Source organism: Bos taurus, chromosome 2 (assembly GCF_002263795.3).
Source record: "Bos taurus isolate L1 Dominette 01449 registration number 42190680 breed Hereford chromosome 2, ARS-UCD2.0, whole genome shotgun sequence".
Taxonomy (NCBI): domain Eukaryota; kingdom Metazoa; phylum Chordata; class Mammalia; order Artiodactyla; family Bovidae; genus Bos; species Bos taurus.
Window position 1 is genome coordinate 30,223,031 of NC_037329.1, and position 27,248 is coordinate 30,250,278.

The 27,248-nt window shown below is 38.0% G+C and overlaps 1 protein-coding gene across 6 annotated transcripts in view; it reads left to right on the top strand.

Moving 5' to 3' along the window:
• Window positions 1-27,248, top strand: part of SCN1A (sodium voltage-gated channel alpha subunit 1) — a 157,060-nt gene that overhangs the window by 59,214 nt on the left and 70,598 nt on the right. For 2 of the 6 annotated variants that reach the window (XM_059875041.1, XM_059875042.1), the window contains exons 1-2: window positions 21,415-23,387; window positions 25,315-25,443. In XM_059875041.1, the coding sequence (XP_059731024.1) occupies window positions 23,308-23,387; window positions 25,315-25,443 (209 nt within the window). In that variant the 5' untranslated portion in view covers window positions 21,415-23,307. Of the gene's footprint in view, window positions 1-1,877; window positions 2,190-21,076; window positions 21,196-21,414; window positions 23,388-25,314; window positions 25,444-27,248 lie in introns of those variants that run through there. The other 4 variants (XM_059875047.1, XM_059875044.1, XM_059875048.1 and 1 more) reach the window with 3 other exon arrangements.

The window sequence follows — 27,248 nt, forward strand, 5'->3', positions numbered from 1 at the left end:
GTATATCCAGTAAAGAATCTGCCTGCAGTACAGGGGACCTGGGTTCAATCCCTGGGTTGGGAAGATACCCTGGAGAAGGCATGGCAACTCACTCCAATATTCTTGCCTGGAGAATCCCCGTGGACAGAGGAGCCTGGCAGGCTGCAGTCCATGGGGTCTCAAAGAGTTGGACTCGACTGAGTGATAAGCACAGCACACCCCCTTGTTTCCGGTCACCCATCAAAAACTTCACAGCAGTGGGAATCTCCCTCAGTAAAATTTGAAGTTCCCGTAAGACCTCTCAAAAGATATATGGCAGCAATTTTAATATTGCAGTTCATATACACCAAAGCTGCAATTGACTATATTGTAGTTTGCTGACCTTAATGAGTTAATGACCTTCCCTCCTAGCTCAGTTGGTAAAGAATCTCCCTGGAAGGCAGGAGACCTGGGTTCAATTCCTGGGTCGGGAAGATCCCCTGAAGAAGGAAATGGCAACCACTCCAATCTTGCTTAAAGAAGCCTATGGACAGAAAAGCCTGGCAGACAAGAGTCCATGGGGTTGCAAGAGTTGGACACGACTTAGCAACTAAACCATGAACCAATGAGTTAATGCCGTGTCCAAATAAAACTTGTGGTCAAATGATAGCCTAGGCTCTGAGAAGTTTTGGCTCAGTATTATCTGTGAAATTTGAGCTGATATTAAATATGCCTTAAAACAATACCTTTGGGATTTGGCCTCCAGCATCTGATCAGGTCTGGCAGCTGTATGAGTCAAGAGTTTTGCCTCAGGTCCTTATGTTTTGCACTGTAGGATTATAGCATCAGCAAGAATATCATTATTCCTTTAGTGAAGGAAAATATCTCAGTGTTTGAGCTTATAGAACTGTCTTCTTTCTGATTACTTCTTCCTCTGAAATAAGAGAATTCTGCTGTCTCCTGTACCTATAGTTATCTTCTCCCGCCCACTGCCCAATCTAGTAATTCCTTTCCAGCCTAGCCTTTCTGCCATTCTTAGTCATCTAATTGTTGTCTGTCTAACCTTAAACTGTCTCTTTCTATATGTATTTAAGTAGGCTGACCCTAGCATGACGGATGCCATGACAGGTCACAGTTCCATTGTCTTTGTCTCAGAATAGATGAAGCCTCAATCAGGACAGCCATGGCTATTTGGTCATTAAATCTGGCTGCAGCAAACTGTTCTGACTGGCTTGATCAGGAGCCACTTGTGCAGATTAGACAGTTGCGTTTTATATCCTCTCAGAGACAGCTCCCTTTCCACTTCATCCTGTTGATGAGTTAACCATGGTCTCTCTGGGGCTACATCCTCATCTTCTGGGTGGCTCACAGAGTGAATAGCTCATTTGGGACAGGGTGGTACTTAGCCAATGTACTTTAATTAAGGCTATACTTGAATAACTTCCTTAAGTTATGGCACGGTTCCTGCCTCAGCAAAGCATAAGGATTGGATTAATAAACATGGGACATTTATAACAAAAAAGCTGAGATAGAAAACGTGTTTGTTAAGCCAAACTCATAGAAACAGAAAGTGGAATGGTGGTTGCAAGAAGCTGGGGGAGGGGAAAATAGAGAGTTGCTGTTCATTGACATTAAATTTCAGTTGCATAAGATGAATAAGTTCTAGAGATCTAAATGACTTTGTGCCTATAGTTGACAATACTGTCTTGCACGTTTAAAAGTTTGCTTAAAGGGTCATGCTAAAGATCTCAAGTTAAATGTTCTAGCTACAAAAAAAAAAAAGAATTTATATTTAATTATTCCATTTGAATTTAATTGGAAATGAACTTTTCAGTCCTCTAGTTTGTATTGCATAACAGGAGGTTGCAGATATTAAGATCTTTAAAGCTCCTTAAAATATCTGTATTCTTTCTCTTTAGGACTTCATATGCAGAGTAAATGGTGATTAAAATGTGCAGGATGACAAGATGGAGCAAACAGTGCTTGTGCCACCAGGACCTGACAGCTTCAACTTCTTCACCAGAGAATCCCTTGCGGCTATTGAAAGACGCATTGCAGAAGAAAAGGCTAAGAATCCCAAACCAGACAAGAAAGACGATGATGAACATGGCCCAAAGCCAAATAGTGACTTGGAAGCTGGAAAGAACCTTCCTTTTATTTATGGAGACGTCCCTCCAGAGATGGTGTCAGAGCCCCTGGAGGACCTGGATCCCTACTATATCAATAAGAAAGTGAGTGTGTTTTATCAGGCATATTTTGCTGCTTTTTGCCTTATAGTATACCTTAGACTGTTAGAGCACCAACATATGCTAAGTTAGCACAAACTCTAAGTATCCTTCTCTTTGGGAAATAGAACACATTTGTGAATGCTTTATGCATATATACGACAAATAAATTGATTAGATCATAACAGATGGAGCTGTCCCAAATGTACACAAAAGATATCTAAAAACAAATGTAAGTCATAGGCAGCTATTTTGACAAATTAAAAACTTCTCCCCAGGGATTGTGTTTACTATTTATGAGTTTTCTGTACCTGAAAATCCTGAAATTGTCACAAGTTATAAAGATCTCAAAAATGTTGGTATTAATTTCTCATAGAACAAAATTTGATACCAAAAGGATTTTCAATTTTATATTATATATAAATATTATGTTATATATAATACATCAATTAAGTTCCTGAAAATTTTTTCATTTGGGAAAAAACATTCCTATACAAACTATAGTTTAAACAATTATTTAATCTTTTGGTGAGAATATATTAATATGGGTAAGGATTAACCAAAATCTAGTAATCTAAAAATACATAAATTTGAGTATTCATGCTCGAAGTGAAGTATTAAGTACTTATCCTTTCATTATGACCATGATTTCACCAAGTCAAGAAGAAAAATATTAAATAAAAAAAATTATTATATTGATTTTAGATTAAATTTATGGCTTGTTAATTTGTTAATTATTATATTTTTCACCTAACACAACATATTTGTTAACTCTTGGTGGAAGGTACAGCACAAAGATTGTAATTAAGCAAATGAAATGTTTTAGTTAAATATGGTCCTTAAAAATGCCCCCAAAACTTTTAGGGATGTTTTTGGTTGCTGGCACAATTATCATGTTAGTTTTTATGAAGTGCAGAAATTTGGAATTATGGTATGTTAATTCAAGGCAGTTTTGTAAATCACTTCTCATTGACTACCACAGTTTTCAGAGGTAGAAACCTCTTAGGTTCAGATTTTTTTTTAAAGTTGTCAGGCTATACCTGGTTTAAGTATAACAATTTTCTTTTTTAAAACTGATTTGTCATTTTACAGTAATGGAAGAGATTAATCATTTTCAATAGATTTATTATCTTTTATTTAAATTTGTTTTTTAACATTGTAGTATTAAATCTTAGTAGGTAAACCATTATCTGTTTCATAACTGCCATTTAAACTAAGAGAAAAATTACATTTTATCATTCAGTCACTACTTTGGAAATTAATATGATATCTGAAAAGCTAAAACCCATATTAAGCAGTCTACGAAGGGGTTATTTGTATTTTTTTAAAGTAAAAATGTGATAAACCAGTTATTCAAACATTTTACCTTACTTAAAATTACTCTATTATTGAAGTTATGACTCTGATATGTTCTAGCCAGAAATTCATTGCAACTAAAGTATATGACTTTATTTATAGCCATTGGACATTTCCAAGCTATTTAGAGCTGCTATTATCGTGGGTTAGGTGGGCTCCATCCTAAGCAGGCATTTTGCTACCCCTAGACATCCTGTCCCCAGCTTTCCAGTAGAAATAACCATCTGAAAGTTATTAAAGTCACCCAGAGCCTACCACTTCATCAAACAGGATCCAAAGCCAGGATCCCGGATCCTCTGCCATGTCCTTATCTGTAAAACAATAAATGCATACATTGAGAAAGACCAAACTAATGCCTGTTGACAAGGGCGGCTCTTCTTTAAATAGAAACCAAATCATCCAATCAATCTTTTCCTTTAAATTGAAAAGTTTTTAGATTAATAAAGTTGTCATATTGAGCAAATGTCCCCAAAAGCAGTCCACAATTGGTTTATAATGAATTAGATATAACAAAGGATATAAAGACAGATGGAAAACAAAGTAATGTAAACCCTTCCGAATAGTTAAAAGAAAGGTCTTGAAACTGAGGATGAAAGACAGACTCTGAACAAATGACTAATCTGCCAGATTCTTGTGCTGAAGTAACCCTTATAAACTTTGTTAGCTTCACATTCAAACTTGCCTTTACCATATCCTTATCTTCAAATGCACATTGTGTGAGGAAGGAAAAACATTCTGACATTTCGGAACAAATCTGTGCGCAAGTAGCACAATCTGATAAGAGAAATATTGTTATTAGAAAGGAGCTTTCCCCAAGTTGAGGCACGTCCATTGCTTTCACTTTGAGCTGACATCAAGAAAGTCTCCAAATTTAAGTCATTCAACAGAAATACAAATGAAACTTTTTGCAGGACTGAAATCCTTAAAAACTAACATGGCATGCTTGAGCTGTGTGTTTGAAATTTCCTTTTTTTTTTCATCTTCATGTTTTAAAACTTTCTATAGTTATGTGTACACTCTTTTCTAGTTTTAAATTTTCTTTCACAATTGGATTGTTTCAGTATGGAGGAATAGTCTTAAATTCTGAATGTGTTTCCTCTGATTGATGGTAGAATGCTTAGAAAAATAATAACCTTTTTAAAATAATGAATATTTTGATATTTGACCAATTTCATTTTAGTGGCTTGGGTGTCTAAGGATGGCAGGGTGATCGTCATTAAACAACACAATGCATATACACAGTACTCCTGGCGTAGATGAAGTGTCTAATGATGGAAGTGTCACTGGGGAAAAGCTTCCTAGGATGAGATTTACCCATTCTCACCAATATTGAGGATGTGGGTTTTATAGCCTTTGTGGGTTGTAACATACAAATATTAATCAGGCTAGTCATTCCCCTAAGGCTTAACTCAAGTACAGTACTTAATGTGTCATTTGTGTCTATATACCACATTTCTATAGTCTCCTTCTAAAAAATGTATAGAATAAACAAAGCAAGCCCCTTGTCAGAATGGCTGGAGAATCTTTGCTGTTTTAGCTTAAAGTGCAGTGGTGCACGAATATAAGGAATTTACCTGTAAGGAATAGAAAGAACACAAACCGCAGCGAAGCTGTCTGTGATCTTCTACAAAGACAATGTCAGTGCGCTTATGGAAATGTCACTGCTGATGGTATATTTTCGGATGGCATATGCCCACATATATTTATCTCTTTTGCCCCAGTTTAAAAGATACTAATTACATAATGTTCAAAATTTCTGCTGAGACTGTTAAAATAGTTTAATCCATGGTCAGTGATATTGTAGCAGTAACTGGAAAAATAGTATCAACTGTCTCGTGAACATTCATGGCACATGAAGCATTCCAGACCTGCAGATGTTTTAAGCCTTCAGAAGTCCAAGGTAAGAACTAAGGAATAAATTAACAGTGCTATCAGAAAAGACCCACAGAATTTTCCACACTGTGTTAACTTTGGTTCCATGATCTTCAGAACATGATTCCAGGCTGGGTTCCTTTTTTGTTTTGTTTATTTACTGTGTGGCAAGGCACATTTTAGCTTGTGAACACACCTTTATTTCTTCGTGGGAATTTTTTTTTTTTCACAGTTTCCTTTCATAGCTTTGGTTGATATTGCACCATTTGGCTATACATTCAAATTCTTCACCCACTCTTTATTATAGAAAACTTCTTCCTTCTCATGTTCTTCTTAAAATTACAGATGACTCATTAGTATCCTTTTGACTGTGACAGTGTACTGGAAATAGAATGAGGTATTTTAGCTGTGCGGTGAAAATGGATGTTTGTTAATTATGGAATGTACAAATGTATCCATTTAAAATGTACTCTTTACTTGACTGTCTCACCAACCATTAAAAGACAATTTATTCTCCCCTTTTATCAGCTCTTCTGAAAGAGATGCATGGCTCCTCTTTATTGGGGCTGCATGAAAAATCGGACAGGAACTTGTGATTTTAAATTCATGCCTGGTTTGTCATCACTACAGGAGTTTTTAATTGTTATGTGGGGTAGGGAGAGTTCTTTGTTTTGGTTTTAAACAAATAGAGATTAGGTAGTTTTTCTTGCAAAAGTAATTTAAAAGAAAATCAGAACAATAGATGGTAAAAGCTCATGATTCCATGAATTCTCATCTTCATGAATTTTCTTTGTATATCATTCAGTCAGTTCATTCAGTTCAGTCACTCAGTTGTGTCCTACTCTGCGACCCCATGAATCGCAGCATGCCAGGCCTCCCTGTCCATCACCAACTCCCAGAGTTTACTCAGACTCACATCCATTGAGTCAGTGATGCCATCCAGCCATCTCATCCTCTGTCGTCCCCTTCTCCTCCTGCCCCCAATCCCTTCCAGCATCAGAGTCTTTTCCAATGAGTCAACTCTTCGCATGAGGTGGCCAAAGTACTGGAGTTTCAGCTTTAGCATCATTCCCTCCAAAGAAATCCCAGGGCTGATCTCCTTCAGAATGGACTGGTTGGCTCTCCTTGCAGTCCAAGGGACTCTCAAGAGTCAAGAACACCACAGTTCAAAAGCGTCAATTCTTCGGCACTCAGCCTTCTTCACAGTCCAACTCTCACATCCATACATGACCACTGGAAAAACCATAGCCTTGACTAGATGGACCATTGTTGGCAAAGTAATATCTCTGCTTTTCAATATGCTATCTAGGTTGGTCATAACTTTTCTTCCAAGGAGTAAGCGTCTTTTAATTTCATGGCTGCAGTCACCATCTGCAGTGATTTTGGAGCCCCCAAAAATAAACTCTGACACTGTTTCCACTGTTTCCCCATCTATTTCCCATGAAGTGATGGGACCAGATGCCGTGATCTTCGTTTTCTGAATGTTGAGCTTTAAGCCAACTTTTTCAATCTCCACTTTCAACTTTCATCAAGGCTCTTTAGTTCCTCTTCACTTTCTGCCATAGGGTAGTATCATCTGCATATCTGAGGTTATTGATATTTCTCCCAGCAATCTTGATTCCAGCTTGTGTTTCTTCCAGCCCAGCGTTTCTCATGATGTACTCTGCATAGAAGTTAAATAAGCAGGGTGACAATATACAGCCTTGATGTACTCCTTTTCGTATTTGGAACAGTCTGTTGTTCCTTGTCCAGTTCTAACTGTTGCTTCCTGACCTGCATACAGGTTTCTTAAGAGGCAGGTCAGGTAATCTGGTATTCCCATCTCTTGAAGAATTTTCCACAGTTTATGGTGATCCACACAGTCAAAGACTTTGGCATAGTCAATAAAGCAGAAATAGATGTTTTTCTGGAACTCTCTTGCTTTTTCCATGATCCAGCAGATGTTGGCAATTTGATCTCTGCTTCCTCTGCCTTTTCTAAAACCAGTTTGAACATCAGGAAGTTCATGGTTCACGTATTGCTAAAGCCTGGCTTGGAGAATTGTGACCATTACTTTCCTAGTGTGTGAGATGAGTGCAATTGTGCAGTAGCTTGAGCATTCTTTGTCATTGCCTTTCTTTGGGATTGGAATGAAAACTGACCTTTCCCAGTCCTGTGGCCACTGCTGAGTTTTCCAAATTTGCTGGCATACTGAATGCAGCACTTTCACAGCATCATCTTTCAGGATTTGAAATAGCTCAAATGGAATGCCATCACCTCCACTAGCTTTGTTCGTAGTGATGCTTTCTAAGGCCCACTTGACTTCACATTCCAGGATGTCTGGCTCTAGGTCAGTGATCACACCATCCTGATTATCTTGGTCGTGAAGATCTTTTTTGTACATTTCTTCTGTGTATTCTTGCCACCTCTTCTTAATATCTTCTGCTTCTGTTAGGTCCATACCATTTCTGTCCTTTATCGAGCCCATCTTTGCATGAAATGTTCCCTTGGTATCTCTAATTTTCTTGAAGAGATCTCTAGTCTTTCCCATTCTGTTGTTTTCCTCTATTTCTTTGCATTGATCACTGAGGAAGGCTTTCTTATCTCTTCTTGCTATTCTTTGGAACTCTGCATTCAGATGTTTATATCTTTCCTTTTCTCCTTTGCTTTTTGCTTCTCTTCTTTTCACAGCTATTTGTAAGGCCTCTTGAGACAGCCATTTTGCTTTTTTGAATTTCTTTTCCATGGGGATGGTCTTGCTCCCTGTCTCCTGTACAATGTCACGAACCTCCGTCCATAGTTCATCAGGCACTCTGTCTATCAGATCTAGTCCCTTAAATCTATTTTTCACTTCCACTGTATAATCATAAGGGATTTGATTTAGGTCATACTTGAATGGTCTAGTGGTTTTCCCTGCTTTCTTCAATTTAAGTCTGAATTTGGTAATAAGGAGTTCATGATCTGAGCCACAGTCAGCTCCTGGTCTTATTTTTGCTGACTATATAGAGCTTCTCCATCTTTGGCTGCAAAGAATATAATCAATCTGATTTCAGTGTCGACCATCTGGTTTTGTCCATGTGTAGAGTGTTCTCTTGTGTTGTTGGAAGAGGGTGTTTGCTTGACCAGTTAGCGCCTCTAAAATTACCAGTCACCCAGGCTCTCCCTCCCTTAGTTTTAGAGCACTATAGTTCACTTTTAGATATTTCTCCTACCCACCGTTTGTTTCTTCCTTATGTCCCTTTCTTCTTTGTCACCTTCCTGTCTCTGGCTCAGAAGCAATCCCAAGTTGATGAGAGCAGTAGTTAAATAACAGTTAGCATTTATCAAGTACCTGCCATATTAGTAAAACTTAAAATGAAAGTGACGTAAACTCAATGGAAAATAGTTTTTTAAAACAAAGAATCAAACAACTAAATGTGTGTATGGGGTAAATCTGGTCTTAATATTAAAGGATCCAGTCCCTAACGCAGTGTCATCAGGACACAGTCCTTTTGCATTTCTCACTCTGCTTCCACCTATGCCAGCTGCATTCACAGGTTGGTTCTTCCCACAAGATGGTAGAAATAGCCATCAGTGGCACAAAACTGATGGACAAAAAATTGATAGCACAAAACTGGGACTTCCCTGGTGGCTCAGAGGTTAAAGCGTCTGCCTGGAATGTGGGAGACCTGGGTTCAATCCCTGGGTTGGGAACATCCCCTGGAGAAGGAAATGGCAACCCACTCCAGTACTCTTGCCTGGAGAATCCCATGGAGGGAGGAGCCTGGTAGGCTACAGTCCATGGGTCGCAAAGAGTCGGACACGACTGAGCGACTTCACTTCACTTCTTCACTTTAGCACAAAACTAACTTCTACAGCCTAGTAACTCCAAAGAACTCATTTTTTCTTCAAAACTTCTCCTGGAATTCATTTTATTAGGTCACATAACCTATTCTGAATCAGCCACTGTAGCCAAGGATTTGTGATGATCTCATTGGCTAGATCAGTGTCACATGTTAACCAGTGTTGCCAAGGGATGGATCAGCTCCACCCAAACCATGTGGCTAGACAGTGAGGCAGCGGTTTTCTGTAAAAGGAAGAGATAGAGACTGTGACAAAGGTGTGCTAGATAAACAAAAGCCAAGCTCTGTCTATGCTTTAGGAAATTTACAGTTCTTATTTAACCAACATGCCCTTCCAAGATAATTCTTATCTTTATTTTAAAATGATGAAACTGAGGTAAAGTAATTTTCCTAAGATCATAGGGCTATTAAGTAACAGAGACTAGATTTCAAACCAGATCCTTCAGCTTCCATGGCTTATTGCTATGCTACTCTGGATTTGCAGTTGTCACACTAATGAAGAGAAGCCAGCGATGGAATCTAAATAAGCCTGTTGCTACTTTTCCTGCCTCTCCACACAGGCCACTGTGAAGCTGTCCTCCTCATCTCCTCGGCTGGCAGTATTTCCCAAACCTGACTTGTTGCTTCACTACTTCTACTCAATCAGGGCCTGCCTTCGTAAAAACTAATATCTTTGAGACTCAGTGGCTCTAGATCAGTTCCTAAATTAATTAGAAAATTACATTTCCCATCAAATTTTAATAGTTTTTTTTCCACATTTTTTTCCAAAGAGGACAGATTCAGGTAACATGAATTGTGTGCCTCTGTAAAGAAATGCCATTTAAATTGGGATCTCAAGTGTAGAAAGAAGAGAGAAGTCTTCCATGGGAAGGGAACAGCCTGTAAGAAGACATGTAATATATTGGGACTGTAATAAGTAAAAGGAAAGTAAGATGTGGTTGGGGAGATGGGCTTGGGGCTAGATCAAAGCTCCAAGAGTTTGATGTTTAAGGGAAAAATAGTTCTCTGAAGACTTTGGGTAGAGAAGTGACGATGTTCACTTTTTGCTTTTAAGATCAAGTTGGGGGTCTTTATAGAGGTCTGGTCTAGATTTTTGACAATGAAGACAAAGAATAATGGATGAGATAAGAATCCATTTTGGAGACATAATGCTTAAGTATTAGATAGGAACAGTGCCAGACTTTATTTTTCTGGGGCTCCAAAATCACTGCAGATGGTGACTGCAGCCATGAAATTAAAAGACGTTTACTCCTTGGAAGGAAAATTATGATGAAACTAGATAGCATATTCAAAAGCAGAGACATTACTTTGCCAACAAAAGTCCGTCTAGTCAAGGCTATGGTTTTTCCAGTGGTCATGTATGGATGTGAAAGTTGGACTGTGAAGAAAGCTGAGCACCAAAGAATTGATGCTTTTGAACTGTGGTGTTGGAGAAGACTTTTGAGAGTCCCTTGGACTGCAAGGAGATCCAACCAGTCCATCCTAAAAGAGATCAGTCCTGGGTGTTCTTTGGAAGGACTGATGCTAAAGCTGAAACTCCAGTACTTTGGTCACCTCATGCAAAGAGTTGACTCATTGGAAAAGACTCCGATGCTGGGAGGGATTGGGGGCAGGAGGAGAAGGGGACGACAGAGGATGAGATGGCTGGATGGCAGCACCAACTCGATGCACATGAGTTTGGGTGAACTCCGGGAGTTGGTGATGGACGGGGAAGCCTGGCGTGCTGCAGTTCATAGGGTCTCAAGAGTCGGACACAACTGAGCGACTGAACTGAACTGATTAGATGGGAGCAAACGGATGGCATTGTTTTTTGAATATGAAATTTGGGAGGAAAGAAACTGAGCAGCAAAGTTCCAATGTGAAAATTGGCACTGCTTTGTTTTAACTTATGTTAAAACATGTAAGTTTTAACAAGTGTTTGTGTATATATTTGAGTTTGTATACACAAGTGTTTGTATGTGTATATATTTGAGAACCAGAGATACTTACATTTTTAATCCTTTAATCCTTGTGTTTATATGGCACTTGGAATTCATTAAGGAGATTCACATGTTTTATTTCATTTCTATCCTTTAGACCACCCTGAGGTTAGTAGTATTATAATCTTCTCCATTCAGATGAAGAAATTGACATGGAATAATTTGCCCAAAGTCTTCACACAGCAACATCTGCAATAAAACTGGGCCAATTAGTCCTTTTCTGTCAATGAAAAATTAACTGAGCATGGACTATGTACCATAACCATGTTATAGGCTAAAGATACAGGGATGAGAAATATTTGACCCCCAGATTTTATCAATTTACTGGTGGTTATAATTTTTTCTCTCCGTCTGAGGCAGAGGCAGAAGCATCTGTAACTAACTGATGAGAATCCAGTTGGGGACCAATTATGGGGTCATCTCTAGCACTGGCCCCACTGCAACTATTCTACCCAGCTAAACCTTAGGGACAAGCAATTTTACAGATTCTTTTCTGGGTACATATTTTTCTCCTTTGCATTAACTTAAAGCAAAAATTAAAAAAAAAAAAAAAAAACTATGAGGCCTTGAGCCTGCAGATGTATTTTTGTTTGTCTCATGCAATACTGTTTAAAATTTTGAATTAGTGTCTGAGATTTATAAATCAGAAGATTGCACAAACATGTGTAAACCTGAATATTTAGGTTTCTCACACACTATCAGATCTGGCATCACTGATTTGCATACCAGAAATTAGCATGTCTCTTGCACTGTCTAGCCACTGTGGGGTGTTGGTTTGTGATCTCTGGCTTCAAGACAATTAAATGAGGGCTGGATATTAAAGCTTGGTGGGCCATGGGCAGGCATCAGTTCACAGATTGTTCTTTAGGCTGGTTATCCCTCATCTAAGCAGAAAAGTAGAATGAGATTGGGAGAGAAAATGTTTTGTAAATTATTGCTCACTCACTTTGGAATCAGGAAGAGAACCTGTGAGAAAGCTTTCCATCCCTCAGTGAGCCAGGAAATGAGGGAAATCTTGGCCTGAATCCACGGGTTATTTAAAAAAAAAAAAAAAAGGCAAAGAAGTAGGTGAGATAATTTAGATAGCTCATAGGGAAAAAATATAATTAGATTCCAAGGAATTGGCCCACAGTGAAAGATGTCCCCAGAGATATGTACTAATGGGAATCTCTTGCCTTTCTATGCAATTATTTATACCCAAAGCTCTGAAGCATCTCTTCTGCCATGTGGTATCATTCTGCCCTTTCTTGCTGGAACCTCTTCTCAAGCCAACAGCTTAGAGCTCGAAAAAGGTTGACCCCACTTCTCGAAGAAGATAGAGCCAGGGAGTTTCCCTAATTTGAATGCCAGGGTAATATCAAAGTGGGGAGAGAGTTGCTGCCCAATTTAGAAATCTGTTACCACTTTTAGAGCGATGATTTCTTATAAAGAGTGATAGAGTTCCACGCTGTCATTACATAGAATTCTATTTCATTAGGAATTACATAGGCTTTTGAATCTACGTGTAAATATAAATCCTTTCTTTGGGAAAAGATGGTCAGAGTTCCAAACAGTTGACCTCCAAGCACATTTTTGGATTACAGTATAAGTACATGTTGAAAATTGCCTCTCTAAATTTTGAGGCTAAAGAATAAACGTAATCGACCGATAGCATATTCTGTTTTTCTATTATTCGTGGTCACTGCTCACCTTCCTCTGTTATTTCTTTTGCTTTTTCCAGTACATTTACTATAAGAGCAGGCAAATTGAGTTGGCGTCGATCTTTTTATTTGGCAATTTTTAAATAATGTTTAGATAAACACAAAGCTGGGCCTTAGGTTTAAACTATTTAAGAAGGAAAACACCTAGATTGAAAGAAATATTAAGATAATGGACATAGTTTTTAAGGGAACTGGGAAACTATAGTTTGTTAAATTCAGTGTTCATCCTGAAGGGAAAAGATAAATCATCTTCTAAAGTCTCAGAGACAAGAAGGATTACTAAATAGTTAACAAGTACAGATTCATAAACAATAATCCTACCAAACTAGTATAACTTAAGTTGACTTAAGTCTTATTGACTATGCAATGTATAAAGGGGAAAGATTTCAATGCAGGTGCATAGCATAAGCATTGATAACAAAAACAGATTCATAGTCCTCCTATTGCAGATCACCCTAGTTATTCATTAAAAGTACAGAACACTGGACATCACAATCTGACCTACTAAATTAGAATCACAACACCTCTGTGAGCTTAGTGCATGAGTGCGTGCTAAGTCACTTCAGTTGTTTCTGATTCTTTGTGCCTCCACAGGCTATTGCCCACTAGGCTCCTCTGTCCATGGGATATCCCAAGCAGAATACTGGAGTGAGTTGCCATGTCCTTCTCCAAGGCATCTTCCTGACCCAGGGATCGAACTCGTGTCCCTTACGTCTCCTGCACTGGGAGGCCGGTTCTTTACCTCTAGTGCCACCTGAGAAGCCCCAAGTTTAGTGTATTGTATTTTCCTCATTTTGCTTTCTAGACTATTAAACTTTGATTATCAGGAGTGTTAACCTGCTTGGGTTTTTGTTGTTGTTTTCTTTAAAGCTGGAATGGATTTTTACCTAACAAAGCTTGCTGAAGAGAGTATGACCTGGCAGTACAATAAATGGTTTACACCTAGGCTGGTGCTGCCCAATTCAGTGGACAGCATTCATGCGTGGCTGTTGTACTTGAAATGTATTTGACATGTGGCATGTTCAGTCTTTGAAGATTTAGAATGGTATGAAAAGAGGAGGTAAATTATCTCAATAATTTTTAATATTGATTTCATCCTCAAATGATAATATATAGGATATATTAGGTTAAAGAAAATATTATTCAGATTAATTTCATCTCTTTTTTCCCCCCCTTTTTTAAATATGGGTATTAGAATGTTTAAAATCACATATGTGGCTCAGATTTGTAGTTCACGTAGTATTTCTATTTGGTAGCTCTGGTCTAAGTAAACTTTCACTAATACTTCTAGATTTTCTTCTGTCCGTAGAGATTGTTGAACATTTACTAGTTTTGAGGCTTCTTAGGGTAATAACTTACTACTTATTCCAAGTTTCTTGAGGGTCTTTGGTTTCCCTACAAACTTTAGCACAGAACTTTGTGAATATTGTGCTAAATGGTTGACACACATCTTCTGCATTGAAGTAAACTGAATTAACAATTGGACTGAGAATTAGGTCTAGGCTGCTTTCCAAGTGTCGGAAACACTCATACATATTAACAGCTTAACATATAGGGACTTAGTAAATGCTACTTGAGTTTAGTAGCTATACATAGAAGAGATAAGTGACAAGCCTGATCAATACTTAGTGTATGAAGAGTTACATTCCTATAAATGTGTCTCTAAAGTGGCATTTTATATATAACATCTCATTTCCAATTCAGTCAAAATGCTGTCTTGAAATTTGTTCTGAGGCACAGTATTATTCTCAGGTTAAAATGACTTCATGAATTTCCTACAGCCTTGGGCTGTTTAAAAAAAAAAAAAGAAGTCTGTTTTTAGCTGGATACTACTGTATCAGCCTTTTCTACTCCACATTCAATTCTGAAATTTTTCTTTTCTATTGAAGTGACTTAATGCAATAAAAATTTTCCTGAGTAGATATGTTGATGAAATTTTTATTAAACTAACTAGATTTAAAGAATGTTAAGATCAGTTCAGTTAAGTCACTCAGTCGCGTCCGACTCTGTGACCCCATGAATCGCAGCACGCCAAGCCTCCCTGTCCATCACCAACTCCTGGAGTTCATTCAAACTCATGTCCATTGAGTCGGTGATGCCATCCAGCCATCTCATCCTCTGTCATCCCCTTCTCCTCCTGCCCCCAATCCCTCCCAGCATCAGAGTCTTTTCCAATGAGTCAACTCGTCGCATGAGGTGGCGAAAGTATTGGAGTTTCAGCTTCAGCATCAGTCCTTCCAATGAACACTCAGGACTGATCTCCTTTAGAATGGACTGGTTGGATCTCCTTGCAGTCCAAGGGACTCTCAAGAGTCTTCTCCAACACCACGGCTCAAAAGCATCAATTCTTTAGCGCTCAGCTTTCTTCACAGTCCAGCTCTCACATCCATACATGACCACTGGAAAATGGACCACTAGTGATCCATACATGATCACTAGATGGATCTTTGTTGGCAAAGTAATGTCTCTGCTTTTCAATATGCTATCTAGGTTGGTCATAATTTTCCTTCCAAGGAGTAAGCGTCTTTTAATTTCATGGCTGCAATTACCATCTGCAGTGATTTTGGAGCCCCCCAAAATAAAGTCTGACACTCTTTCCACTGTTTCCCCATCTATTTGCCATGAAGTGATGGGACCAGATGCCATGATCTTCGTTTTCTGAATGTTGAGCTTTAAGCCAACTTTTTCACTCTCCACTTTCACTTTCATCAAGAGGCTTTTGAGTTCCTCTTCACTTTCTGCCATAAGGGTGGTGTCATCTGCGTATCTGAGGTGGTTGATATTTCTCCCGGCAATCTTGATTCCAGCTTGTGCTTCTTCCAGCCCAGCATTTCTCATGATGTACTCTGCATAGAAGTTAAATAAGCAGGGTGACAGTGTACAGCCTTGACGTACTCCTTTTCCTATTTGGAACCAGTCTGTTGTTCCTTGTCCAGTTCTAACTGTTGGTTCTTGACCTGCATATAGGTTTCTCAAGAGGCAGGTCAGGTAATCTGGTATTCCCATCTCTTTAAGAATTTTCCACAGTTTATTGTGATCCACACAGTCAAAGGCTTTGGCATAGTCAATAAAGCAGAAATAGATGTTTTTCTGGAACTCTCTTGCTTTTTCCATGATCCAGCGGATGTTGACCATTTGATCTCTGGTTCCTCTGCCTTTTCTAAAACCAGCTTGAACATCTGGAAGTTCATGGTTCACTTATTGCTAAAGCCTGGCTTTGAGAATTTTGAGCATTACTTTACTAGCGTGTGAGATGAGTGCAATTGTGCAGTAGTATGAGCATTCTTTGTCATTGCCTTTCTTTGGGATTGGAATGAAAACTGACCTTTCCCAGTTCTGTGGCCACTACTGAGTTTTCCAAATTTGCTGGCATACTGAGTGCAGCACTTTCACAGCATCATCTTTCAGGATTTGAAATAGCTCAACTGGAATTCCATCACCTCCACTAGCTTTGTTCATAGTGATGCTTTCTAAAGCCCACTTGACTTCACATTCCAGGATGTCTGGCTCTAGGTCAGTGATCACACCATCCTGATTATCTGGGTCATGAAGATCTTTTTTGTACAGTTCTTCTGTGTATTCTTGCCACCTCTTCTTAATATCTTCTGCTTCTGTTAGGTCCATACCATTTCTGTCCTTTATCGAGCCCATCTTTGTATGAAATGTTCCCTTGGTATCTCTAATTTTCTTGAAGAGATCTCTAGTCTTTCCCATTCTGTTGTTTTCCTCTATTTCTTTGCATTGATCGCTGAGGAAGGTTTTCTTATCTCTTCTTGCCATTCTTTGGAACTCTGCATTCAGATGTTTATATCTTTCCTTTTCTCCTTTGCTTTTCACGTCTCTTCTTTTCATAGCTATTTGTAAGGCCTCCCCAGACATCCATTTTGCTTTTTTGCATTTCTTTTCCATGGGGATGGTCTTGATCCCTGTCTCCTGTACAATGTCATGAACCTCCGTCCATAGTTCATCAGGCACTCTATCTATCAGATCTAGTCCGTTAAATCTATTTCTCACTTCCACATTCAGTACATTCATTAAAAACGTCAATATCAAACTTGTACACTTAGAATGGTTAAAATGGTAAATTTTATGTTAGGTGTATTATACAATAAAAAATTAGGGGCAGAGTTAAAAATGTCACTCAGTCGAACAGCTTATAAATCTTGCTTTGCTTAAAGTTGCATATTTGTTGATACAATTTAAAGTACAGAAACATTTTGCCTGAAAGTGAAAATTTTAGTTACTCAGTCATGTCCAAGTCTTTGCAACCCCAGGGACTGTATGGACTATAGCCCCCCAGGCTTCTCTGTCCATGGAATTCTCCAGGTAAGAATACTGGAGTGTGTTGCCGTTTCCGTCTCCATACATATTTGTTTATACAATTTAAAGTACAGAAACATCTTGTCTACCTTCCCTGCTGTTTTCTTTTTGACCCCTTACCTGTGAAATGAGAAAAGCAGATATCTCTATGTTGGAAAATTCTAGAGTTACTTGACTACTTGTAGGTAACAGTGTTCCCTTCTTACTCTCTTCTCCCTTCAGTACCATCAATACCATTATTTGGGGCAATGTGTATTTGAGAGTCTTTGGGGGCAAGTTAGTGACTGAGGGAGAAGGCAATGGCACCCCACTCCAGTACTCTTGCCTGGAAAATCCCATGGACGGAGGAGCCTGATAGGCTCCAGTCCATGGGGTCGCTAAGAGTCAGGAACGACTAAGCGACTTCACTTTGACTTTTCACTTTCATGCATTGGAGAAGGAAATGGCAACCCGCTGCAGTGTTCTTGCCTGAAGAATCCCAGGGACGGTGGAGCCTGATGGGCTGCCGTCTATGGGGTCGCACAGAGTCAGACACGGCTGAAGCGACTTAGCAGCAGCAGCAGCAGCAAGCAACTGAGGGTGCACATGCACACACATCCTTTCGTTAATCTTAATACTTACAAACTAAATGTCTGGCTTCTTGGATGTGCAAGTAAATATAAGGAGGATGAATACAGATAGATGAGGAAATAGATATGAAATTAGTTACAAATAGTAAATTTGAAGTTCTAAATGGAACTTACTCACATAAAAATGGTTACAGATTCAAGATTCTAAAATTAGGTTTCTCTGTAAGTCAGCAGTTTAAAATGAATCCATAAACATTTTAAGGAAATATTTGTGTAGATTGTATGTAAATATATATGTTTCAACCTGGGAACGACAGAGTCCTCACAGAAGAAACCCTGAAATGGTCCCTTAATGCTGATCTCATCGTCAGCTTCCTGGGAACTCTATCAAGAACATCTTATCTCTCTATACTGCTGGCGAAAATTAAAGAACAAGCATTGCTCTATAGTAAAACCTCACTAATTTCATTATACATTCTAATTGTAAGCACTTACACAGTGTGCACACATTTCTTAACTTTTGAAGTTAAAAATACATTCTTTGAATTTTGTAAGTAAATAAGTGAAAATATCCTAAAATCAGTAGAAGTCCCTGTCTGTCTTGAACAATTGAGAATTATGTCCTTTTGCCTTTAGCTTTTGTGTCAAAGTATTACTTTCTCTATGTGTAAGGACTTTTGAGAATTGTTTCTCAGCATCAGGGGTGCTGTGGCGTTCGTTAGCTTTACCCTGCTGAGTTCTGGCTCTTCTTCTGTGCCTTTCTGGGCTCCTCCTGGTTCAATTTCAGAGTCTTGCTTCTTTTTCTTCATGGTCTTTAGGGCAGAGGTTCTTACACCCTTCATTTAGCCTCTGCAGCTTTGCCTTTGGCCTCGTCACCCCCTTCCTCTATCTTTTCTACTTCTTCTTTTGTTAGGTCTGCTCACGGTTTGGGCTGGAGGCTGGCTACACAGCCGGAGTCACAGGTGATCTTTTCTGTGCGTGGTCGCATCTCCTCAGGATGAGCTGCATTGTTATTCTTACCACTGAGCTACAGTCAGGATCATCTTCATCCCCTCTCCAAGTTCATGATTTAGCCCCATATGGACTGTAACTTCTTTTCCAAAATTTGTTTGTTGTTGTTTAGTCACTAAGTTGTGTTCGACTCGTTGTGACCCCATGGACTGTAGCTCACCAGGCTCCTCTGTCCATGAGATTTCCTAGGCAAGAATACTGGCGTAGGTTGTCATTTCCTGCTCCAGGGATTCAATTCAACATCTCTTGCATTGCAGGCAGATTCTTTACCACTGAGCCACCAGGGAAGCCCTTTCCAAAATTAGGCTTGTAATATTATTTGAAACAAGGGTATTTTTATTTTTAAAAAATATATCCTATATTATGTTTTTACTGGCTCTCCCACTCCCAGCCCATAATATTTCTACTAGGGTTTACTCAGCATAATTCTGGGGAGAGGAAGCATAGGCAAGAGGTTTGCAAGGTGGACCATATTTGGTCCCGAATTAGCTCACTCAGGGCCTTGCTGTGTCCTTGCATGTGTGTACTCCCTAGGGCAAAAGCATTTGCATTGCACAAGTCTGTGCACGTTGTATGATGATATCACAATGTCATTTAGGGACAGGGGCACTGAACGAATCAGAGAAAAAGGCACAAAGTACTATAGACACAGGTGATTGCTCCTCCAGTAAGCACGTGTGAAACTCTTACCTCTTACAAATGGATATGATGATACAGTTTTCTTTGTATTCTTGACCCATAGTCCATCAGAGATGAAAGTGGAAACATGGAGTCAAAGTTCCATGTAGAGCAATGCTTCTCAAACTCTCTATTGTGAAGATGAGGTGGCTAGTCTATAAAATACAATAAAATTAATCTTCAGAAAATTGAAAAAACAGACCCACAAAATACACTCTTCTGTTTTATTTTTAGATGCAACAGATGTAAAATTAGTTTGTCAGACACATTTCTGAATACTTACTCTCAGTGTCATGTTGCAGATCAGGAAAAAGTTGGAGACCAGCACTGGTTGGACCAGGTTCAAAGCTCTCATTTAGGGCACTTGTACCCATACCAGCCAGGAAGTGCTAGTTTCAAACAATATCTCAGTAAATATTTTGGAATGATTGCTTGCATTTAGAAAACCCTGAAAATAGAGGGAAAAAGAGTTGAGAAATCTGTGAATACCTGAAGACTAAACGTACAGAATAAACACTTGTCAAAGATTCTTACTAGAAAGTAAGCATAAGGTTAATGCTTGCTATGTAGTAATGCTGGCTTCCATCTATGCATCTTAGAAGGGGGTAGAATTTTTGAAAGAATGGGTGAATTTAAATTTAAAAGATTTGTAGTTCCCTTCCCAAGATATGTTCTTCATAAAGAAATAGGCTTTCCTAGAGAAATAGGCTTCCTTTCATCACCCCCAGGCTATTTGAATATATATAAAGGTCCTAAGAAACAATGAGTAAGAATCCTTGATACAGGGTTGTACATTGCTGCTTTGTTTGTTGTTGTTTTGTCTACATACCGTTAATTGTGCTCAAATATGGCTAAATTTTGGAATGCCAATTCCATTCACATCCATGCATCCTGGATTTTTCAGGGTCTTTGATCTTTTCCTCTATGCTAACAAAGCACTACATGAAATAGGCAATCAGTTGGGACTGGAATTCAATGTGTCAGCTAACTCAGAAATCCAAATACAGAATTTAGTACTCTAGTCAGCAGATATTCTCCAGGGAACTTGGCCTCCAGAAATCAATCACTGGTTTACATCCATCTAACCCAAGAGTGGGTTTAGTGGTGGCTGTTTTTATTTCCTATTATAAACAGAGTGATTTTTTATCAGGAGAAATGGTAAAAGAATATTTCAAAAAGTATTAGTTTTATTAAATGATTTGCATTCTACATCATTAATTTTCAAGGTAATCAAAATGAGAAAGCTGAAATCACTGTAAAAGAACTGCAGTGTCTTAAGGATCTGTAGAATGAAATGTGAACCCTTTTGAGACTTTCATTTAACTTAGATATTTAAAATACTAAGAAAGAAAATAAATTATTTTGGCTAACTATCTTATAAACAATAAAACTGCAGTATCAAGTCAAAGGTAAGTGATATCACTGGATATTGTTTCTAGTTAAGAGAGCCTGGAACAGTTTGTCCTTATGGTACACATCAAAAAGTTGCAACACTGGAATAACTCATGTTGACAAATAACAGAAGGTGGGTAATAGAGTTTAAATGGTTGATACTTTATACTTCTGTGTTGTGTTCCTATCTTACAGACTTTTATAGTATTGAATAAAGGGAAGGCCATCTTCCGGTTCAGTGCCACCTCTGCCCTGTACATTTTAACTCCCTTCAATCCTCTTAGGAAAATAGCTATTAAGATTTTGGTACATTCATATCCTTTTCAAGTGATCGATATTAGCTATTTGTACATAATCTATAAGTGCTTTGTAGCTAAATGTAAGATTAAGTTGGGAAATGTCATATTCTGTGGTTTTTATCATTTTCATTTTGTATTTCCTTTTGTCATATAAGCATTTTCTTAAAATTTATTACATTAATGTTACTGAAATTTACAGTCTTTACTATTATATATACACACTATATGTATATTTCAGTCTATTATATATCAAATTCTAACATTATATATCTCTTTCTAAAATTACTCATCCTACAAATCTAGTGTAAAACAGACTTATTTTTACAATATTGTATAAAGTTTGTGACTTTCTGGAATTTGCATGGAATCCTGATATAATAGTAAGAAAACCAAACCTATATCCAGAGCCAAGTATAACCATGTCTATAATATAAAGCATTTTAGTGTACCTTAGAGTTAACCTTTAAGCATAATTTCCACTGGAGACGATCAGGGGGCTCTGGCCAATATGTAGCTAGTTTTTGAACTTTCCTAGTGAAATTCGTGAAGGAAGTACTGGATCACTGGCTGAATTTCAAATAGAAGTCATTGAATTATGACTCTGCCGTGCAAAACTGATTGCTTAGTAAAGACTCTGAAAGTTAATGAAAGATGCAGGGATTGTATTTCCAAAAGGTCTTCAGGGATTTAGCTTTGTGATTCTCACTGGTGTTAAAAAAAAAAAAAAAAGGACTCTGCAACTAAATTTATCTGTTCCTACTCCTTGGCCAAAAGCCTTCACTTCTGATTATGTCTCATTTGATGGCTTTGGCAATAATAAATATAGAATTACTGGTATAATTATCATCTACTTATCATCTATAATTATCATCTGCTCTATCTTCTATACCATTACTGGTATAACTATCATCTACTTGTAAGTAGAAAAAAACTTAACATTCCACTCTATTTTTAAACTGATAATAAGAGATTCCTTATGGTATAAGTATGGTATTAGTGAATTTCAAAGATTTGAAACATAACTTTTACATGTCCCGAGCTTTGACATTTATGGAGGTTTCTTTATCCTAGTTTGTGTTCCTAGTGCCATCGTGTGGTCATTTGATGAAAACTTTCTTTTTCTCTTATGGAAAATTTTTGCTTTGGCTGTTGACTGTTGTTGAATGTTAGATATGAATGCAAGAAATCTGTGTTTTACTCCTTGGCCAAGTTATCTAATTTCTCTAAAGTTTTAGCTTTATTTCTCTAATTTCTAAAATACGGGAATTAAACAGTTGTTTTTCAAGGTCCCTTTCAGCTCCATAATTCTGTTAGGTCCTAGTCATTTGTTTCACTAACATTTAGATCATAGCTACTAACCAGACCTATTCCAATAACTCACACATATTATCCCATTTAATCTGTACCTCAAATTGATGAGTTCCACATCTGATTAGCTCCACTGCGTAAAATTCAGTGGAGACACTAGAAAGTTCAGTGGCACAGAGAGGTTGAGTGACTTACCCGAGTCATTTTCATGTTGCTAAGATCACCTTTATGTTGAATTTTATCATGCTAAGGCATGACTTTGAAATATTCACTTTCAATCTTATCCAATGCTGCTATATGTTTACAAACACTTGAAATAAAGCGACCTGACATTTAACACCGTACTATAATATATTCATCCATATTGTATCACGTGTGTTTAAGAAATTATAATTCTGCCAGGATGTGCCTTCCTCAGCAATTCACTATTTTAATCAACTAAATTAGTTCACATCAGTGCTCTCTGCTCAAATCTATGCAGTTCCAGAATGCCCACAGTTTTCCCAATAAGGTCTTCTGGGAATAAATAGATTGATTTAATAATAGTAGCAAAAACCACACTTTATACTTTTATAAAGCTTTCTCGTACATTATCTCATTCAATCTATACAACTACTCTGTGAGAGTAGTGTTATTATATAAATTTAAGGATGAGAAAAATGAAATTTAAAGAGATTAGATAATTTGCCCACAGTATGTTTGTCACTGATTCCTGGCCAAACTGCAGGTTGAGCTTTTCAATGTTAGTTTTATATAATATAATACATGGGTTTGGGTTTTCTTCTGTGTGTTCCTTAACAATAACCTACATTATTCAGCATGCTAATTATGTGCACTATTTTGACAAACTGTGTGTTTATGACAATGAGTAACCCTCCCGACTGGACAAAGAATGTAGAGTAAGTTCAACTTATAAGCCACCTATGTGAGTATGTATAAGTGTGTGTGTGTGTGTGTGTGTATTGTTGCATAGACATAGAGATGTATATCTATGTCTATATATATGTATTTAGGATTTAATATCTCTCCATGTGTACTTGGTGGTGACCAGAAGCCCATCATTCTTGTATACTCATCACTCTTCCTTTAGGATATACAGTGGCCAGAGCAAATATGGTGAAAGTTATCACAGAAAGGAACCAATGTGGTAGACCTTGGTTCCAGTTAACTTCCAGATTAATTCAGTGAGTCTTCCACATGCCCTAAAAACATACTATGAAGCCTCACCAAGTTTACACTTCCATCAGGCACAGCCACTCTGTGCCAGGCCCATATTGGTTTCAAATGTGGTCAACCAAAATATCTGCTGGGAAAAAAATCCCGAAATTTGGGATTTTCAAACTTGAATATTTAATAAACTGAGGGCTCTGCTAACTGAGCCTCCCTAGTCACTCAGACAGTAAAGAATCTGCCTGCAATGCAGGAGACCAGATTTTAATCCCTGGATTGGAACGATCCCCTGGAGAAGGAAAAGGCAATACACTCCTGTATTCTTGCCTGGAGAATTCTATGGGCAGAGGAACCTGGCGGGTTATAGTCTATGGGGTCACAAAGAGTTGGACACAACTGAGCAACTAACACCCCCCCCCACACACACACACACGCATACTGAAATAAAAGAGTAGCATTTTCAGAAACCAAGTGCATTGCTAACTGTTCTAATGGACTCTTCTGGGATACTTTGAGGACAGCGAGGCCAGATATGTGGTAAGTGCTGCTGGGGCTGTTCTCATGGCTGGCGTGGTGACCACTATTGCTCTGTGGCTTCTGACCCTTAAAACAACAACCATGGGGGTATTCTAAGGGCCTTTTCCCTTCCTGGACACTTCCAGGTTAGAACCAATAAAAAGATAGAGTTTCTGAAGAAGTGAAAGTCGCTCAATCGTGTCCAACTCTTTTCAACCCCATGGACTATACAGGCTATCAAATTCTCCAGGCCAGAATACTGGAGTGGGGAGACTTTCCCTTCTCCAGGGGATCTTCCCAACCCAGGGATCGAACCCAGATCTTCTGCATTGCAGGTGGATTGTTTCCCAGCTGAGCCACTAGGAAAGCCCAGAGATTCTGAGGGAAATTTAAAAAAAATTATATACAAAGGATTGCTTAAGTATTAATACTAATGTGTGAGGCCCACAGGTCTCAAGTCATCCTTGTTTCTGTGATTTCATTATCCAACTTCTGAGATGAAGATGAAAACATCTAAGTTTCTAGTTGGAAATCTATAAATTTCTTCTCATTTAAACTGACTAAGTCATTTAAATTTTGGATTTCCAATCTGTCTCAATATTTTATTCAAAATTAGATTTTCACCTCTGATGACCCTAGAATTATCCATTTGGCATGAACAAAATTCTTTTCCCAACTAAGTTAACTTAGCTTATCTTGAAAAAAGAGGAAAACTTAAGACTTACTAATTTGTCCATGTTCCCTCAGTCATAAAACATGATTGAAATTAAGCATTTTACTTTCTAAGGAAAATAATTTTATGCTTCCACAATATTATTGATCAGCTACTCCATCATGTGAATGTACTGGATAATTCTCAGGAGGCTCTATTCATTTGTGTCAATACTAAGACATTTCAGATACACTTTATACAGTATGTATTTCTCACTCTACCCTTAGGGCAATTTAAAAACAACTCTGTGTGCGTTAAGGAGTTTAATTTAAATTTCAGACTATGTTTTATTTCCATGAAAATAATTTTAACCTGCATGATTCCTTTTTAAATGTTTGTTATTAACATAATGAGAGAGTGTTAAGAAATTGATATGTCATGAAAGAAAGTGATTGGTTTATTCATTCTTTTTGGATACTTGTCTCCAGGTACACCTTCACAGGAATATATACTTTTGAATCACTTATAAAAATTATTGCAAGGGGCTTCTGTTTAGAAGATTTTACTTTCCTTCGAGACCCATGGAACTGGCTCGACTTCACTGTCATTACATTTGCGTAAGTGTTTTTCTTGGAAGCTTCAAAATAGGATATATTTTGGCTTCTACAAGTGTTCATGCTTTTAAAGAATAAGCTTGCTTTAACTGTAGAATGTTTCTGTGTGATTTATACATTTAAGCTCTGGATTTTAATTTAGTGCAACAGAGGTCAAAGAGGCATTTCACTTTGGCATAAAGGCTTTGCAGTAATTGAAATTATAATGTTCACACATAACAAACATTGTCAGCAAATTTTATACATGCTGCTGTTTCAACAGTACACACACACATTCACACTTATACACACACACACTAATATGGAAGCAAAAGTGTATTTATAATATATCTGTGAAAATGTTTTTAAAAATTACAACCAAAAAACCCTCTACTGGCCCTGCAAATGTCCATTGACCTTACCCACGTCATGCACTCTCCCCAGTTTCTTAGGTAGAATAATAGAAAATAAACATCAAAACATTTTGACATAACAAACTAATAGAAGAACATAAGGTTCTTAATATATATTTGCTATTAAATGGTTATGTCATCAACAAATGCACAATTAAGGCTTACAAACAAGCATACTCTCTGACTCTTCCTATTTCTCACTTGATCCTTTCCTTTCTTCCTCTCCTTCTTTCCCCTTCTAATTTTCCTCATCATTTTCTTTATATAAACCTTCTTATCCTTATTTCCCAACCAGATAAATTCAGTAATGCACACAACACAACTTCTGCAGTCTGCTTTTTTTTTTTTTTGTCTAGTGATAAACTTCCCCAAGAAAGAAGAAACCCAGAAAAATAACAGAAGGCCGCTGTGCACTAGATGAAATTAGAATGTAGAGGAAGATGGACCAATGTGGTTCACCCTCATTCTTCAGCAGCTGGTTTACTTGGCCTCTTACAGGCATAAGGATGTGGGAAGATGAGCAGAGGAGAAATGGAGCTGATATTCTCAAGGCTCCAAATGCTGCCTGTCTCATCTAAATTCCATATCTATTCAAGATGAGCTGATTCTTCACCGTCCCCTCTGGCCATGGCTCAAAAGAAAGCATTTTTGAGGGGCTATTGTTTCTTGAGGCTAAAATAACAGGAATGGCAAGAGTGATCATTGGGCCCCCATAAAATATTGTTCTTAATTTTCCTAGCTTTCACTTAAGAGTTACACCAAAAAATCCTGATCACATATGGATAAGCAGTAAGTCAGTCTGCCTGAATTTCTCTTGGATGATTTCATATATTTTTTAAAAACTGAAGGCCTAAGACTATTAGTTCAGTTCAATCACTTAGTCATGTCTGACCCTTTGTGACCCCATGGACTGCAGCACGCCAGGCCTCCCTGTCCATCACCAACTCCTGGAACTTGCTCAGACTCAACATACATTGAGTTGGTGATGCCATCCAACCATCTCATCCTCTGTCATCCCCTTCTGCTCCTGCCCTTCAGTCTTTCCCAGCATCAGGGTCTTTTCCAGTGAGTTAGTTCTTTGCATCAAGTGGCCAAAGTATTGGAGTTTTCAGTTTCAGCATCAGTCCGTCCAATAAATGTTCAAGACGGATTTCCTTTAGGATTGACTGGTTGGATCTCCTTGCAGTCCAAGGGACTCTCAAGACTCTTCTTCAACACCACAGTTCAAAAGCATCAATTCTTTGACGCTCAGCTTTCTTTATGGTCCAACTCTCTCATCCATACATGACTACTGGAAAAACCATAGCTTTGACTAGATGGACCTTTGTTGGCAAAGTAATGTCTCTGCTTTTTAATATGCTATCTAGGTTGGTCTTAGCTTTTCTTCCAAGGAGCAAGCATCTTTTAATTTCATGG